Consider the following 13,105-nt stretch of genomic DNA (forward strand, 5'->3'; position numbering starts at 1 on the left):
GAAACTAAAGTCCCAAAAAGAAACAGAGCCAATGTGAACTCTTTTATGGAACATAAGCTGGTTCTCTAAAACTATAAAAAGCAATGCAATCCACAGAAGATGGAGTATGCTGATGAGCCAAGAGAAAGAGGAGACCCACTCTATCAAGGGGTATTTATGTAGAAGAACAAATTAACATGGGAAAGCAAGGAAAATAAATGCATGTCAACAACTATTAGGAAGGAGGTAGTAGTTTTAATCTACTATCTTTACTTTCTAATTTTAGAGAAAAAATGCATAATAGGAAGAGAAAATATATTATAATTGCATTTATCTGACATTAAGGAATAACCAGTCACTAGAAAATATTTTCAATCTTAGTGGGCTTCTACTTCTGGTAGTCAAAAGTCATCAGATAAACAGGAGGAACCCCTGGTAATAGTCTTAAAATAGTCTTAAAATGTACTGGATTTTTTTCCTAAATTACCCAAATTTAATGAGAATTGACTTCATTGTCTTAAAAACTGTAGTCTCATTTCTTTTTACATGTATGTTTTATGAGGGGCTTCTGAGATGGATGAAAGCTTATCTGATGTCAGCAGGACACACAGATAAGACAAGCATAAACACACATTTAGAAGAACTGAAGGCCACACAAAAGGGCATTTTCCTCCTAAAAAACCTCTTTTGCAGAAATGTTAATATAAAGACCAGACCTTAAGTTGTAACTTGAAATGTTAGTGTTTGAAGAAGCATGAATGATTAATGTTTTGGAGTGACTACTTCCTGGGCTTTTAAAAATTGAAGATAGCTCCAGAGGAGTAATACATTTCATTTTAAACATCTTACTATGAAACCATTTATTAAACTAGAATATTTTCGAAGTCAGCATAAATAAGGACACTGCAGCACTAACTGTGATATTAAAAAATGGACTCAGGGCCCAATTTTGCCCTTCTGTTTTAGTCTATTCTTTCAGGTGTCATCATTTCAAACCTTCAGTTACTTGCCCTGAAATAAGAGTTAACTTAACATTAACAGCAACCATCCTACTAATTGCAGTCATCATGCTGGACATAAAGAAAATCCAGTTACCTGCTGGACATTCAGTTGCTTTAGTACTGGAAAAAGGGACTCATCTGTCTTCGTCCTGTTCCAGCCAAAATACCTCTGACAAAAAGTGCTGTAGTTAAGATTTACAGATTTTTTTTAAAAGAAACTTAACAAGTAATAAACAAAAAGATCTAAGAGTCAACCACTGATGCCATTCCCTGTATTCCCAGGAAAAATCATATTTATAAAGACTGAAGTGCTCAGATAAAAGGCTGGCAAAACAAGCCACTCTAACACGATCATTTTGCAGCATGTTCTAGTCACTCTCCTAAGGCAGAAGACATTTAAAAATTCATAGTAGGACATCAAAGACTCATCACTACAAAGCATGGCTAACCTAGAATAAACACAAGGAGCAGATATCCTACATACTTGTTTAAGAAAATAAGTTGTGCTGGAGAGATGGCTCAGTGGTTAAGAGCACTGACTGCTCTTCCAGAGGATCTGAGTTCAAGTCCCAGCATCCACACGGCAGCTTACAACTGTGTGTAACTTCCAAGATCTGACAACTTCACACAGACATATAAGCAAGCAAAACAACAATGCAAATTTTATATATATATATATATATATATATTGCCAAGTGGTGATGGCACACACCTTTGATCCCAGTACTTGGGAGGCAGAGGTAGGCTGATCTCTGTGAGTTCGAGGGCAGCCTGGTCTACAGACTGAGTTCCAGGACATGCTCTAAAGCTACACAGAGAAACCCTATCTCAAAAAAACAAAAACAAAAACAAAAAAAAGAAATAAAGAAAATAAGTCATATCTGGGTTAAATCTCTTATAGGTATTGAAACCACCATCCAAATTATTATTTAAATGCATAGAATGGAAAGCCATTAATCTTCTATATTCTTTCAGAATAATTAATCTTAAACATGTGGACATGTCATATATGCTGTAGCTCTTGTTTCAAGTTAAGATTCTTAGTGAAGGATACTTGCCTCATATGCATGAAGCCAGCACGAAAGAAAGGGAGAGAGGGAGAGAGGGAGGGGAGGGGAGGAGAGGGGAGGGGAGGGGAGGGGAGGGGAGGGAAGGGAAGGGAAGGGAAGGGAGGGGAGGGGAAGGGAAGGGGAAGGGAAGGGGAAGGGAAGGGGAAGGGAAGGAAGGGGAAAAGGGGGAAAGGCGGAAAGGGAGAAAGGGGGAAAGGGGGAAAGAAAGGGGGAAAGGGGGAAGGGGGAAAGGAAAGGAAAGGAAAGGAAAGGAAAGGAAAGGAAAGGAAAGGAAAGGAAAGGAAAGGAAAGGAAAAGGAAAGGAAAGGAAAGGAAAAGGAAAGGAAAGGAAAGGAAAGGAAAGGAAAGGAAAGGAAAGGAAAGGAAAAAGGAAAGGAAAGGAAAAAGGAAAGGAAAGGAAAAAGGAAAGGAAAGGAAAAAGGAAAGGAAAGGAAAGGAAAGGAAAGGAAAAGGAAAGGAAAGGAAAGGAAAGGAAAGGAAAGGAAAAAAGGAAAGGAAAGGAAAAAAAAGGAAAGGAAAGGAAAAAGGAAAGGAAAGGAAAGGAAAGGAAAGGAAAGGAAAGGAAAAAAGGAAAGGAAAGGAAAGGGAAAGGAAAGGAAAAAGGAAAGGAAAAAGGAAAGGAAAGGAAAAAAAAGGAAAGGAAAGGAAAGGAAAAAAAGGAAAGGAAAGGAAAAGGAAAGGAAAAGGAAAGGAAAAAGGAAAAGGAAAGGAAAAAAGGAAAGGAAAGGAAAAAGGAAAAAGGAAAGGAAAAGGAAAGGAAAGGAAAGGAAAGGAAAGGAAAAAAGGAAAGGAAAAGGAAAGGAAAGGAAAAAGGAAAGGAAAGGAAAAAGGAAAGGAAAGGAAAAAGGAAAGGAAAGGAAAGGAAAAAAGGAAAGGAAAAAGGAAAGGAAAGGAAAGGAAAGGAAAGGAAAAAAGGAAAGGAAAGGAAAGGAAAGGAAAGGAAAGGAAAAGGAAAGGAAAGGAAAGGAAAGGAAAGGAAAGGAAAGGAAAGGAAAGGAAAAAGGAAAGGAAAAAGGAAAGGAAAAAGGAAAGGAAAGGAAAGGAAAAAGAAAAGGAAAGGGGAAAGGAAAGGGGAAAGGAAAGGAAAAAGGAAAGGAAAAAGGAAAGGAAAAAGGAAAGGAAAGGAAAAAAGGAAAGGAAAAAAAAAAAAAAAAAAAAAAAAAAAGGAAAGGAAAAAGGAAAGCCAAGCCTCAGTAAAACTAAAGAGGGAAAGAATTAATGGGGTCTCAGATAATGGAACACTGGAGAAAAAAATAAAGCTAGTTTCCTGTCCCCTAAGTTTTAAACCCAACAAATCTGTGGCTTAATATTCCCATAAATTTTAAGAAAGGATATTCTCTAATCTTTTCAACATCAGGTTTGCCCCATAGAAACGATCCCCTGGAGTCATCCACCACAGGCCTAAGGTAGGCGTCTGCAACCGCAGGGTTAGGGAAGCCAGGTGTCAGCTGCAACTTCCGTAATTTTTTTTTTACTTTGGTGTCATGGGGATTGGCTGCAACCTTCTTGCTGTTTTGAGCTTCATGCCACCACTCTCTGTAAGATAACAGAAGCAATTACTTACAAGGCAGGGAGATGTTACAGTTGCCACACTGAAGGGAAAGATATAAATTTAAAGTTCTGAAATGTAATTTCAAGTCTGGATTCTAGCACAAATGTATGTGGTATGGACTACTAAGCTACAGGGTACAGACCTTACACTGTGTTAAATATTTCATGTGTCATGTCATTACCCTCACTTCTTAGAAGAGGAAATAACTCACACAGAAGTACCTTACTCAAGATTTCACAAGTGAGGCTGGACTGTCAGATAACAAACCCCCAGAATGCCCACTCAAACCACAGTAGCACAAAGCCACAACTCTCCAGGTCTCTTGTCAGTGAAATGAATTAAAAAGGGGAATCCAAAAAATGTCAAGAACAGAGACAGAACTGATTGGACTAAGAGGTGAGTCTGTCCTCATACCCGAACACCCCAGTCTCTAGGCTTTGGTCCCAGGGGCACAACTCTGTGCCCCTACACCACCACTCATTGCAGGATATGGCTCCATCAGAACCTACTATATCAGCAAGATCCAAACATCCCAACGCAGAAGAAACAGAAGAAATTAACCTTAAAAATGACATTAAGAAGATGATAGGGGTCCTTAAAGAGGAAATGAATAATTCCCTTAAAGAAATCAGGAAAAGACAAACAAAAAAATTGGAAGAAATCACAATAGAGGAAATAGATCCATCAGTCAAAAAAAAAAAACCAATAAAGTCAGCAAAGTCATAACACAAAATGTTCAGAATTGAGACTTCATCTTGATGGATTTTCCCTGTGATAAATACGTAATGTCCTTCTTGATCTCTTTTGATTGATTTTTAGTTTGAAATCTATTTTATTAGATATTAGGATAGCTACACCAGCTTGCTTCTTAAGTCTATTTGACTGGAAAATCTTTTCCCAGCCTTTCACTCTGAGGTAGTGTCTGAAATGTCTTTGAAGTTGAGATGTGTTTCTTGTATGCAGCAGAAGGATGTATCTTGTTTTCGTATCAATTCTGTTAGCCTGTTGTCTATAGGTGAAATGAGACCATTGATATTAATGGATATTAATGACCAGTCAATGTTAATTCCTGTTATTTTTTGGTGGTAGTGTTGTGTGTTTCCCTTCTTTGGTATTTGTTGGTGTGGGACTATCTATTGCCTATGTTTTCATGGGTGTATCTAACTTCATTAGGTTGGATTTTTCCTTCTAGTGTTTTCTGTAGGGCTGGACTTGTGGAAAGATATTGTTTAAATCTGGTTTTATCATGGAATATTTTGTTTATTCTATCTATGGTGATTGTGAGTTTTGCTGGGTATAATAGTCTGGGTTGGCATCCATGGTCTCTTAGTGTCTGCATAACGTCTGTCCAGGACCTTCTGGTTTTTAGTGTCTCCATTGAGAAGTCAGGTGTTATTCTTATGTTACTTGGCCTTTTTTCTTTGCAGCTCTTAAAATTTTTTTCTTTATTTTGTATGTTTAGTGGTTTGATTATTATGTGGAGAGGGGACCTTTTTTTTTTTTTGGATCCAATCCATTTGGATCTTGTATCCTGCTATGTTGCTGAAGGTGTTTATAAGCTTAATCAGTTCCTGGGTGGAATCTTTGGGGTCACTCAAGTATACTATCATGTCATCTGCAAATAGGGAAAGCTTGACTTCTTCCTTTCCAATTTGTATCCCTTTAATCTCCTTATGTTGTCTTATTGTTCTGGCTAGAACTTCAAGTACTATATTGAATAAGTATGGGGAGAGTGGACAGCCTTACCTCGTTCCTGATTTTAGTGGAATTGCTTTGAGTTTCTCTCCATTTAATTTGATGTTGGCTGTTGGCTTGTTGTAAATTGCCTTTATTATGTTTAGGTATGTTCCCTGTATTCCTGATCACTCCAAGACTTTTATCATGAAGGAGTGTTGGATTTTGTCAAATGCCTTTTCTGCATCTAGTGAGATGATCATGTGGTTTTTTTCTTTGAGTTTGTTTATATGGTGTATTACATTGATGGACTTTGGTATGTTGAACCACCCTTGCATCCCTGGGATGAAGCCTACTTGATCATGGTGGATAATTGTTCTGATGTGTTCTTGGAGTCTGTTTGCCAGTATTTTATTGAGTATTTTTGCATCAATGTTCATGAGGGAGATCGGTCTGTAGTTCTCTTTCTTTGTTGCATCCTTGTTTGGTTTAGGAATCAGGGTAATTGTAGCCTCATAGAAGGAGTTTGGTAATGTTCCTTCTGTTTCTATTATGTGGAACAATTTAGAGAGTATTGGTATTAACTCTTCTTTGAAGATCTGGTAGAATTCTGCACTAAAACCATCTGGTCCTGGGCTTTTTTTGGTTGGGAGACTTTTAATGACTGTTTCTATTTCCTTAGGGGTTATTGGACTATTTAAATAGTTTATCTGGTCTTGATTTAACTTAGGTATGTGGTAACTATCCTGAAAAATGTCCATTTCTTTTAGGTTTTCCAGTTTTTTGGAGTAGAGGTTTTTGAAATATGACCTTATAGTTCTCTGGATTTCCTCAATGTCTGTTGTTATGTCCCCCTTTTATTTTTTATTTTGTTGATTTGGATTCTCTCTCTTTGTCTTTTGCTTAGTTTGGATAAGGGCTTGTCTATCTTGTTGATTTTCTCAAAGAACCAACTCTTTGTTTCATTAATTTTTTTATTATTCTCTTAGTTTCTAATTTATTAATTTCACCTCTCACTTTTATAATTTTCTGGCATCTATTCTTCCTGGGAGACGTTGCTTCTTCTTGTTCTAGAGCTTTCAAGTGTGCTGTTAAGTCACTAGTGTGGGATTTCTCCAACTTCTTTATGTGGGTATTTAGTGCTATGAATTTCCCTCTTAGCACTGCTATAGTGTCCCATAAGTTTGGGTTTGCAGTGTCTTCATTTTCGTTGATCTCTAGGAAGTCTTTAATTTCTTTCTTTATTTCTTCCTTAACCCATTGGTGATTCAGTTGGGCATTATTCAGTTTCCATGAGATTGTAGGTTTTCTGTAGCTTTTGTTGTTGTTGAAATCTAACTTTAAACCATGGTGGTCTGATAGAACACAGCAGGTTATTCCAATTGTTTTGTATCTGTTGAGATTTGCTTTGTGGCCAAGTATGTTGCAAATTCTCTGTTAAGCTCTGTAGCTTATTTTTTAATTGGGTTGTTCATTATTTTGAACATTCTTAGTCATCAGGGAAATGCAAAGCAAAACGACTCTGAGATACCATATTACACCTCTCAGAATGGCTATGATCAAAAACACTGAAGACAGCTTATGCTGGAGAGGATGCGAAACAAAGGGAACACTTCTCCATTGTTGGTGGGACTGCAAACTTGTATAGCCACTCTGGAAATCAGTATGGCGGTTTCCCAGAAAATTGGGAATCAATCTACCTCAGGACCCAGCTATACTACTCTTGGACATATACCCAAGAAATGCTCAGTCTTACCACAAGGACACATGCTCAACTACGTTCATAGCAGCATTATTTGTAATAGCCAGAAACTGGAAACCACCTAGATGGCCCTCAAGGGAAGAATAGATAAAGAAAATGTGGCACATATATACAATGGAGTACTACTCAGCAGAGAAAAACAATGACAGCATGAAATTTGTAGGCAAATGGATGGAACTAGAAAATATCCTGAGTGAGGTAACCCAGACTCAGAAGGACAAACATGGTATGTACTCACTCATAAGTGGATACTAGATGTAAGGCAAAGGATAACTAGACTACAACCCACAGCTCCAGAGAAGCTAGCTAACAAGGAGAACCCTAAGAGTAACACATAGATAGCCCAGCGAAGGAGAAATAAATGAGATCTACATGAGCAAACTGGGAGTTGGGTTGGGGTAATGAAGGGCAATGAATGGGAGATGAGAACATAAGGAAATGGGAGGTTCGAGCTGGAACAGGGAAAGAGATACCATGATAAATGAAGATATCATGAGAATAGGAAGAGGCAGGGTGCCGGGGAAGTTGTCAGGAATCCACAAGGATGAGCAATGGTCGAGAGAGTGCCTGGACTGGTCTACTCTGGTGACCAGACTAGTGAATACCCTGTCATCATAGAGCCTTCATCCAGTGACTGATGTAAGCAGTTGAAGAGATCCATGGCTGGGCCCCAGGCTGAGCTCCGGGAATCCAATCGATAAGAAAGAGGAGGAGGGCTGGAGAGATGGCTCAGAGGTTAAGAGCACTGACTGCTCTTCCAGAGGTCCTGAGTTCAATTCCCAGCAACCACATGGTGGCTCACAACCATCTGTAATGAGATCTGGTGCCCTCTTCTGTATACATAATAAATAAATAAAATCTTTAAAAAAAGAAAGAAAGAAAGAAAGAAAGAAAGAAAGAAAGAAAGAAAGAAAGAAAGAAAGAAAGAAAGAAAGAAAGAAAGAAAGAAAGAAAGAGGAGGGATTCTGTGGGCAGGGGACGTTGACATCATGATGGGAAAAGATGCAGAGATGACCAGCCACACTAGTGGAAACCCATGAACTGTGGACTTATAGTTGTGGAGCCCCCATAGGACTGGACTAGGCCCTCAGGATACGGGAGACAATTGTTTAGCTTGTTTGGCTTGAACTGTTTGAGGGGCATCCAGGTAGGGGGATTGGGATCCATCCCTGGTGCATGGGTGGGCTTTTTGGAGATCAGTGCCCAGGCTGTGACACCTTGCATAGCCTTGGTGCAGGGGGGAGGGGCTTGTATCTGCCCCAGCTGAGTGTGCTAGGCTCTGCTGACTCCTCATGGGAGATCTTGACTTGGGAAATGTGGGGATGGAGGATGGGTTTTGGGGGAAGGCTGTGGGTTGGGAAGAGGGAAGGGGGGGAAATCTGTGGTTGGTATGTAAAGTGAATAGAAAATTTCCTAATAATAAAAAAAAATAGAAAAAAATGACAAAAACACAATGGTCATTTTAGTGCAGGTATCATTCAACACAAAGTAGGACATGATAGACAGAAGGTATATGTGCAAAAAGAGACAGTAAGTAGGTCTTTTAAATTATAAATAGTAGCAAGAACTATTGTTCTCTGGTGTGTTGGGCAATGTTCTAAGCAAAAATAGACAGTTTTGATTTTTTTTTATATTAAGTCCATTTTAAATTTTTTTTCCATCTTAATGATAATTTAGTATGGCAAGTTAAAGAAAACCATGTTTTTCCTTTTTCCCTTTTAACCCCTATCAAAAAGTGAGATTAGTCTTTCCTGTTGTTAGAATTCTGCCATTACTCCAGCTACACATGTGCAGTTCAGGGTCTTGCGTCTTACATCATGAATGTGTGCTGGCAACTATGTGTGCACGGCATGGTCACACAATCTGCGCCTTAAAAAAGCTGGATGCATACCCCACCCTCTCTCTCTGCTCTACTCCCTCTCTGGCCCCCTACCCCCTATCTTTCTCTCTCTCTTTCCTCTACAGGCCTGGTCCTTTTATCCCTCCTCCCTTCCTCCTAATAAAGCTCTCCACTACTAAGTAACTGGGTTCTGTCATGACCTTGACCTTTCTGCCAGTAACCAGCACCATTCTTTCACCTGTGACTTTAGATATTGATCAGGAAGTGATAGCATTAAAACCTGAGACAAGCCTGTCCATTTCCTGTCTCTAGAAAAAGCTACCACTGGAAGCATCCACCACAGCTTGAGGAGCCTGTGCCCAGGCAGAGGTCTAGATGGAGAGGATCCAAGGCCTGCTGGCATTCTGTCTGTCTCTTAACTAACAGTACCTACTACCTTGCATGTGAAACATTCAACAGGTCCTTGAGCTTTGAGCTGTTCTAAGACAGGGAACAGGAACAAAAGACTCCCAACCCTAAGCAAGCTTCAGAGTCAGAAACAAACCACGACATGCTCCTGGTGGAGGTTACAGAGGTTTAAGGTAAGGAACTACAATGTGCCAACAGAAAACTGGTAGATAATACTATGGAAGTTAAAACATGCTCCTCACCTACCCAATCATTCAGTGGATCCTAAAGAATACCTACCCTTCAGTTCTATTTCTTCACATATAACTAGTACCAGGAACTGGGTTCCAACCTGCAGTCAACCTCAGTGAGTGACTTGGGAATTCTGGAGTTCAGAAGCCTAACAATAGTCTTCATCAATACCAAAATGCAAGGGAAAAATAATGCTTTCTTCCCAAGATTTTTTTTTTGAGTATGTATATGTCTGTTACATATGTTTAGGTGCCTCCAGAGGCCAACTGATGTAGGTAGGTACTGAGAAATGCAAATCAAAACTACTTTGAGATTTCATCTTACACATGTCAGAATGGCTAACATCAAAAACAAAAATGACAGCTTATGCTGGCAAGGATGTGGAATAAGGGAACACTCATCCATTGCTGTTGTGAGTACAAATTTGTACTGACAGAATGGTAATGCGGTGGCTCATCAGAAAGATGGGAACTTGTAGACAAATTGCTAAATGGTCTTAAAAACAAACAAAGAAACAAAAACTCGGAGCCAGATATAGGGGTAAAAACCTGAGAGATCAGGGAAATAGGGAAAGCTCACCAACTCTACAGCTTCCAAAGGCAAGCTACTTCCTATCTACCTACACCTATGCCTTTCTGTTCTGTTCTCTCATTTGCTCTCTCAGCCCAGCTATATCAATTCCTCTTCCTACCCAGCTCTGTCACTTCTTATCTGTCTGTATAGACCTCCAGACCTCTATGGTTGGTGCTGGGATTAATGGCATGTGTCACCATACCTGGTTCTGTTCCCCAGTGTGGCCTTGAACTGAGAGATCCAGACAGATCCCTGCCTGCCAAGTGATAGGACTTAAGGCGTGTGCTACTATTGCCTGACTTCTATATAGTGGCTGGCTTTTTCCTCTGATCTCCAGGCAAATTTTATTAGGAAACACAGTATATCGGGGAACACAATTCATCACCACATTCCTTCTGGGGTCTTTGATGTAGCTGAAGACTAGATAGTTACAATTTTGTTTAGTTATGATAAAAGATAAATTAGATATGAAACTTTAGACACATAAATATAAGATAGAATATTTTCTTTAATTTTACCAAATAAAAATCGACTAGATATTGTAACTGTAATTCTTGCTTGATAACTATTCTATTATATGTAATTTTACTATGTTAAAGTTAAAACCTTCCTTTATGTTTAGACAGAAAAGGGGAAATGCTGTGGGATAATGTTTTTGTACACAGGTTTAATAAAACACAGATTGGCCAGTAGCCAGGCAGGAAGTATAGGCGGGGAGAGCAGACTAAAGGAATGCTGGGAAGAGGAAGGCTGATTCAGGAGTCACTAGCCAGACACAGAAGAAGCAAGATAACAAAGCAGAACTGAGAAAAGGTACCAAGCCACATGGCTAAACTTAGATAAGAATTACGGGTTAATTTAAGTGTAAGAGCTAGTCAGTGATAAGCCTGATCTAATGGCCAAGCAGTTATAATCAATATAAGCTTCTGAGTGATTATTTTATAAGCGGCTGCAGGACTGCAGGGCTAGGCAGGACCAGAGAAACATTCCAACTACAGGAACTGATCTACCTCAAGATCGAGTTATAACACTTTTGGGCATATACCCAAAGGTCCTATCACAAGGATACTTGCTCAACCATGTTCTCTGCTGTTCGATTCATAACAGCCGGAAATTGGAAATAACCTATATGTCCCTCAACAGAAGAGTACATACATAAAGAAAATGTGGTACATTTACACAATGAAGTATTACATTGCCATTAAAAAATGGAATCATGAAATTTGCAGGTAAATGAATGGAACTAGAAAAAATCATTCTGAATGAGGTAACGCAAACCCGGAAGGACAAATACAGTTATGTATTCACTGATATGTGAATATTAGCTGTTGTCAATGGTAACCAAGCTACAATCCATAAAATCACAGAGATGAGGTATAGAATATGGGACAAAAGGGGAATAGACATATCTCTCCAGGAAAGGGAAATAGAATAGATAGTTATAGATGGAGGTTTAGCTGGAACAGGATAATCAAGTGCAGAGAAGGAAGAGAGAGGCAGATGATGGAGGAAATATGGAGAGAGACAGCTAAATTTAAGAGCCATTTGAAGTTTCTACAGTAGAAACTTCCTAAAATATATACATATAAGAAGGTGATCTTGGCCGGGAGGTAGTGGCGCACGCCTTTAATCCCAGCACTCGGGAGGCAGAGCCAGGTGGATCTCTGTGAGTTCGAGGCCAGCCTGGGCTACCAAGTGAGTTCCAGGAAAGGCGCAAAGCTACACAGAGAAACCCTGTCTCGAAAAATCAAAAAAAAAAAAAAGAAGGTGATCTAAATAAAATTGCCAAATAATGGAAGAGACAGAGCCCCAAACAGACATCTCTTGTCATCAATTGAAACTTTCAGTTCCAGGATTAGGTTACATCTAGTTGAGCTGTTGGTTACCATGGGAACCCCAAACAACCCAGATGTCATCATCTCCACAGACTGACAGTAAAAACCCACTGCTGAAGACAACACCTACACAACTCATTGAACATGGAGAAATCGAAATGGTGCCTACATGACCTTTACCCCTAATGCTGTTGTCTTCTATGCAGGAAGGTACTCTGCATGCTACTAAAAGATAAATGTAAATACCAACCCAGGAACAAACCCTTTATACTATAATGGTATCATGGTTGCAAGACATGCAAGGGCAATGGTGGTACAAAGCTTATAGAAATAACCAAACAATATCCGATTTGACTTAAGGCCCACTCCAGGAGATAGAAGCTACACCTGACCCTGCTTGGGTGACCAAGAACCTGAGACTCAATAGCCCAGGGACCAAGGGTAAAACCAAATACTAATAGTCTTAAAAGAAAAAAAAAAAAATGTATCAATAAAATGAATCATAATGACATTCTACTATACTTACAAATCAGTGCCTTGCTGAGCCATAGCCATAATCAGAGAAGCTTCCTCTTGAAGCAGATGGAAACAAATACAGAGAACCACAGCCAGATATTATGCAGAGAGTGAAAGATCTTGGAACACCCAGCCCTAAATGGGATGCGTCTATCAAGTCCCTCCCCTCAGGGCTCAGGGAACCCAAAGGAAAGGAAGTGGGAAGAGTATTCTTTACCTATATATTTTGGTTTCCAATTTACTGATTTTATGAATTCCTGCATGTGCGAATAGTGGGTCTCTGTTTCTTGTGCCTTCTCTTAGGCTCTTTTCCTTGTGTTTGTTTGTTTTTCACAATCCTAAACTGTTAGTTTTTATTTTAACTAATTTTATTTTATTATTATCCCATAGAAGCCTGTTTGTTTTCTAATGAGAGACAGAAAGCGGATAGATCCAAATGGAAGTTGAATTGGAGAGGAGCTGGGAGCAGAGGGAGGAAAAACCACAATCAGGATATATTATATAAGAAAAAAAAATCTATTTTCAGTAAAAGGAAAACCATGTAAAAAAAATAATAAAACCAGCTAGTACATATGTGTGCATGTAGGTGCATGTTTAATGGGTATAATGTGCATGTAATTGTAGCTTCCAATTAATTGCAATTACATAAACCAAAGTGTTAAGT

The 13,105-nt window shown here is 39.1% G+C and overlaps 1 protein-coding gene across 2 annotated transcripts in view; it reads right to left on the reverse strand.

Annotated features, from left to right (window-relative positions):
* The window catches only part of Ercc5 (ERCC excision repair 5, endonuclease), a 45,890-nt gene that overhangs the window by 1,207 nt on the left and 31,578 nt on the right, over nucleotides 1-13,105 (reverse strand). For both annotated transcript variants that reach the window (XM_028887172.2, XM_028887181.2), the window contains 2 exons: nucleotides 3,386-3,586; nucleotides 1,075-1,159 (listed from right to left, as the gene is read on the reverse strand). In XM_028887172.2, the coding sequence (XP_028743005.1) occupies nucleotides 1,075-1,159; nucleotides 3,386-3,586 (286 nt within the window). The remainder of the gene's footprint in view (nucleotides 1-1,074; nucleotides 1,160-3,385; nucleotides 3,587-13,105) is intronic.

Source organism: Peromyscus leucopus, chromosome 13, assembly GCF_004664715.2.
Source record: "Peromyscus leucopus breed LL Stock chromosome 13, UCI_PerLeu_2.1, whole genome shotgun sequence".
NCBI lineage: Eukaryota > Metazoa > Chordata > Mammalia > Rodentia > Cricetidae > Peromyscus > Peromyscus leucopus.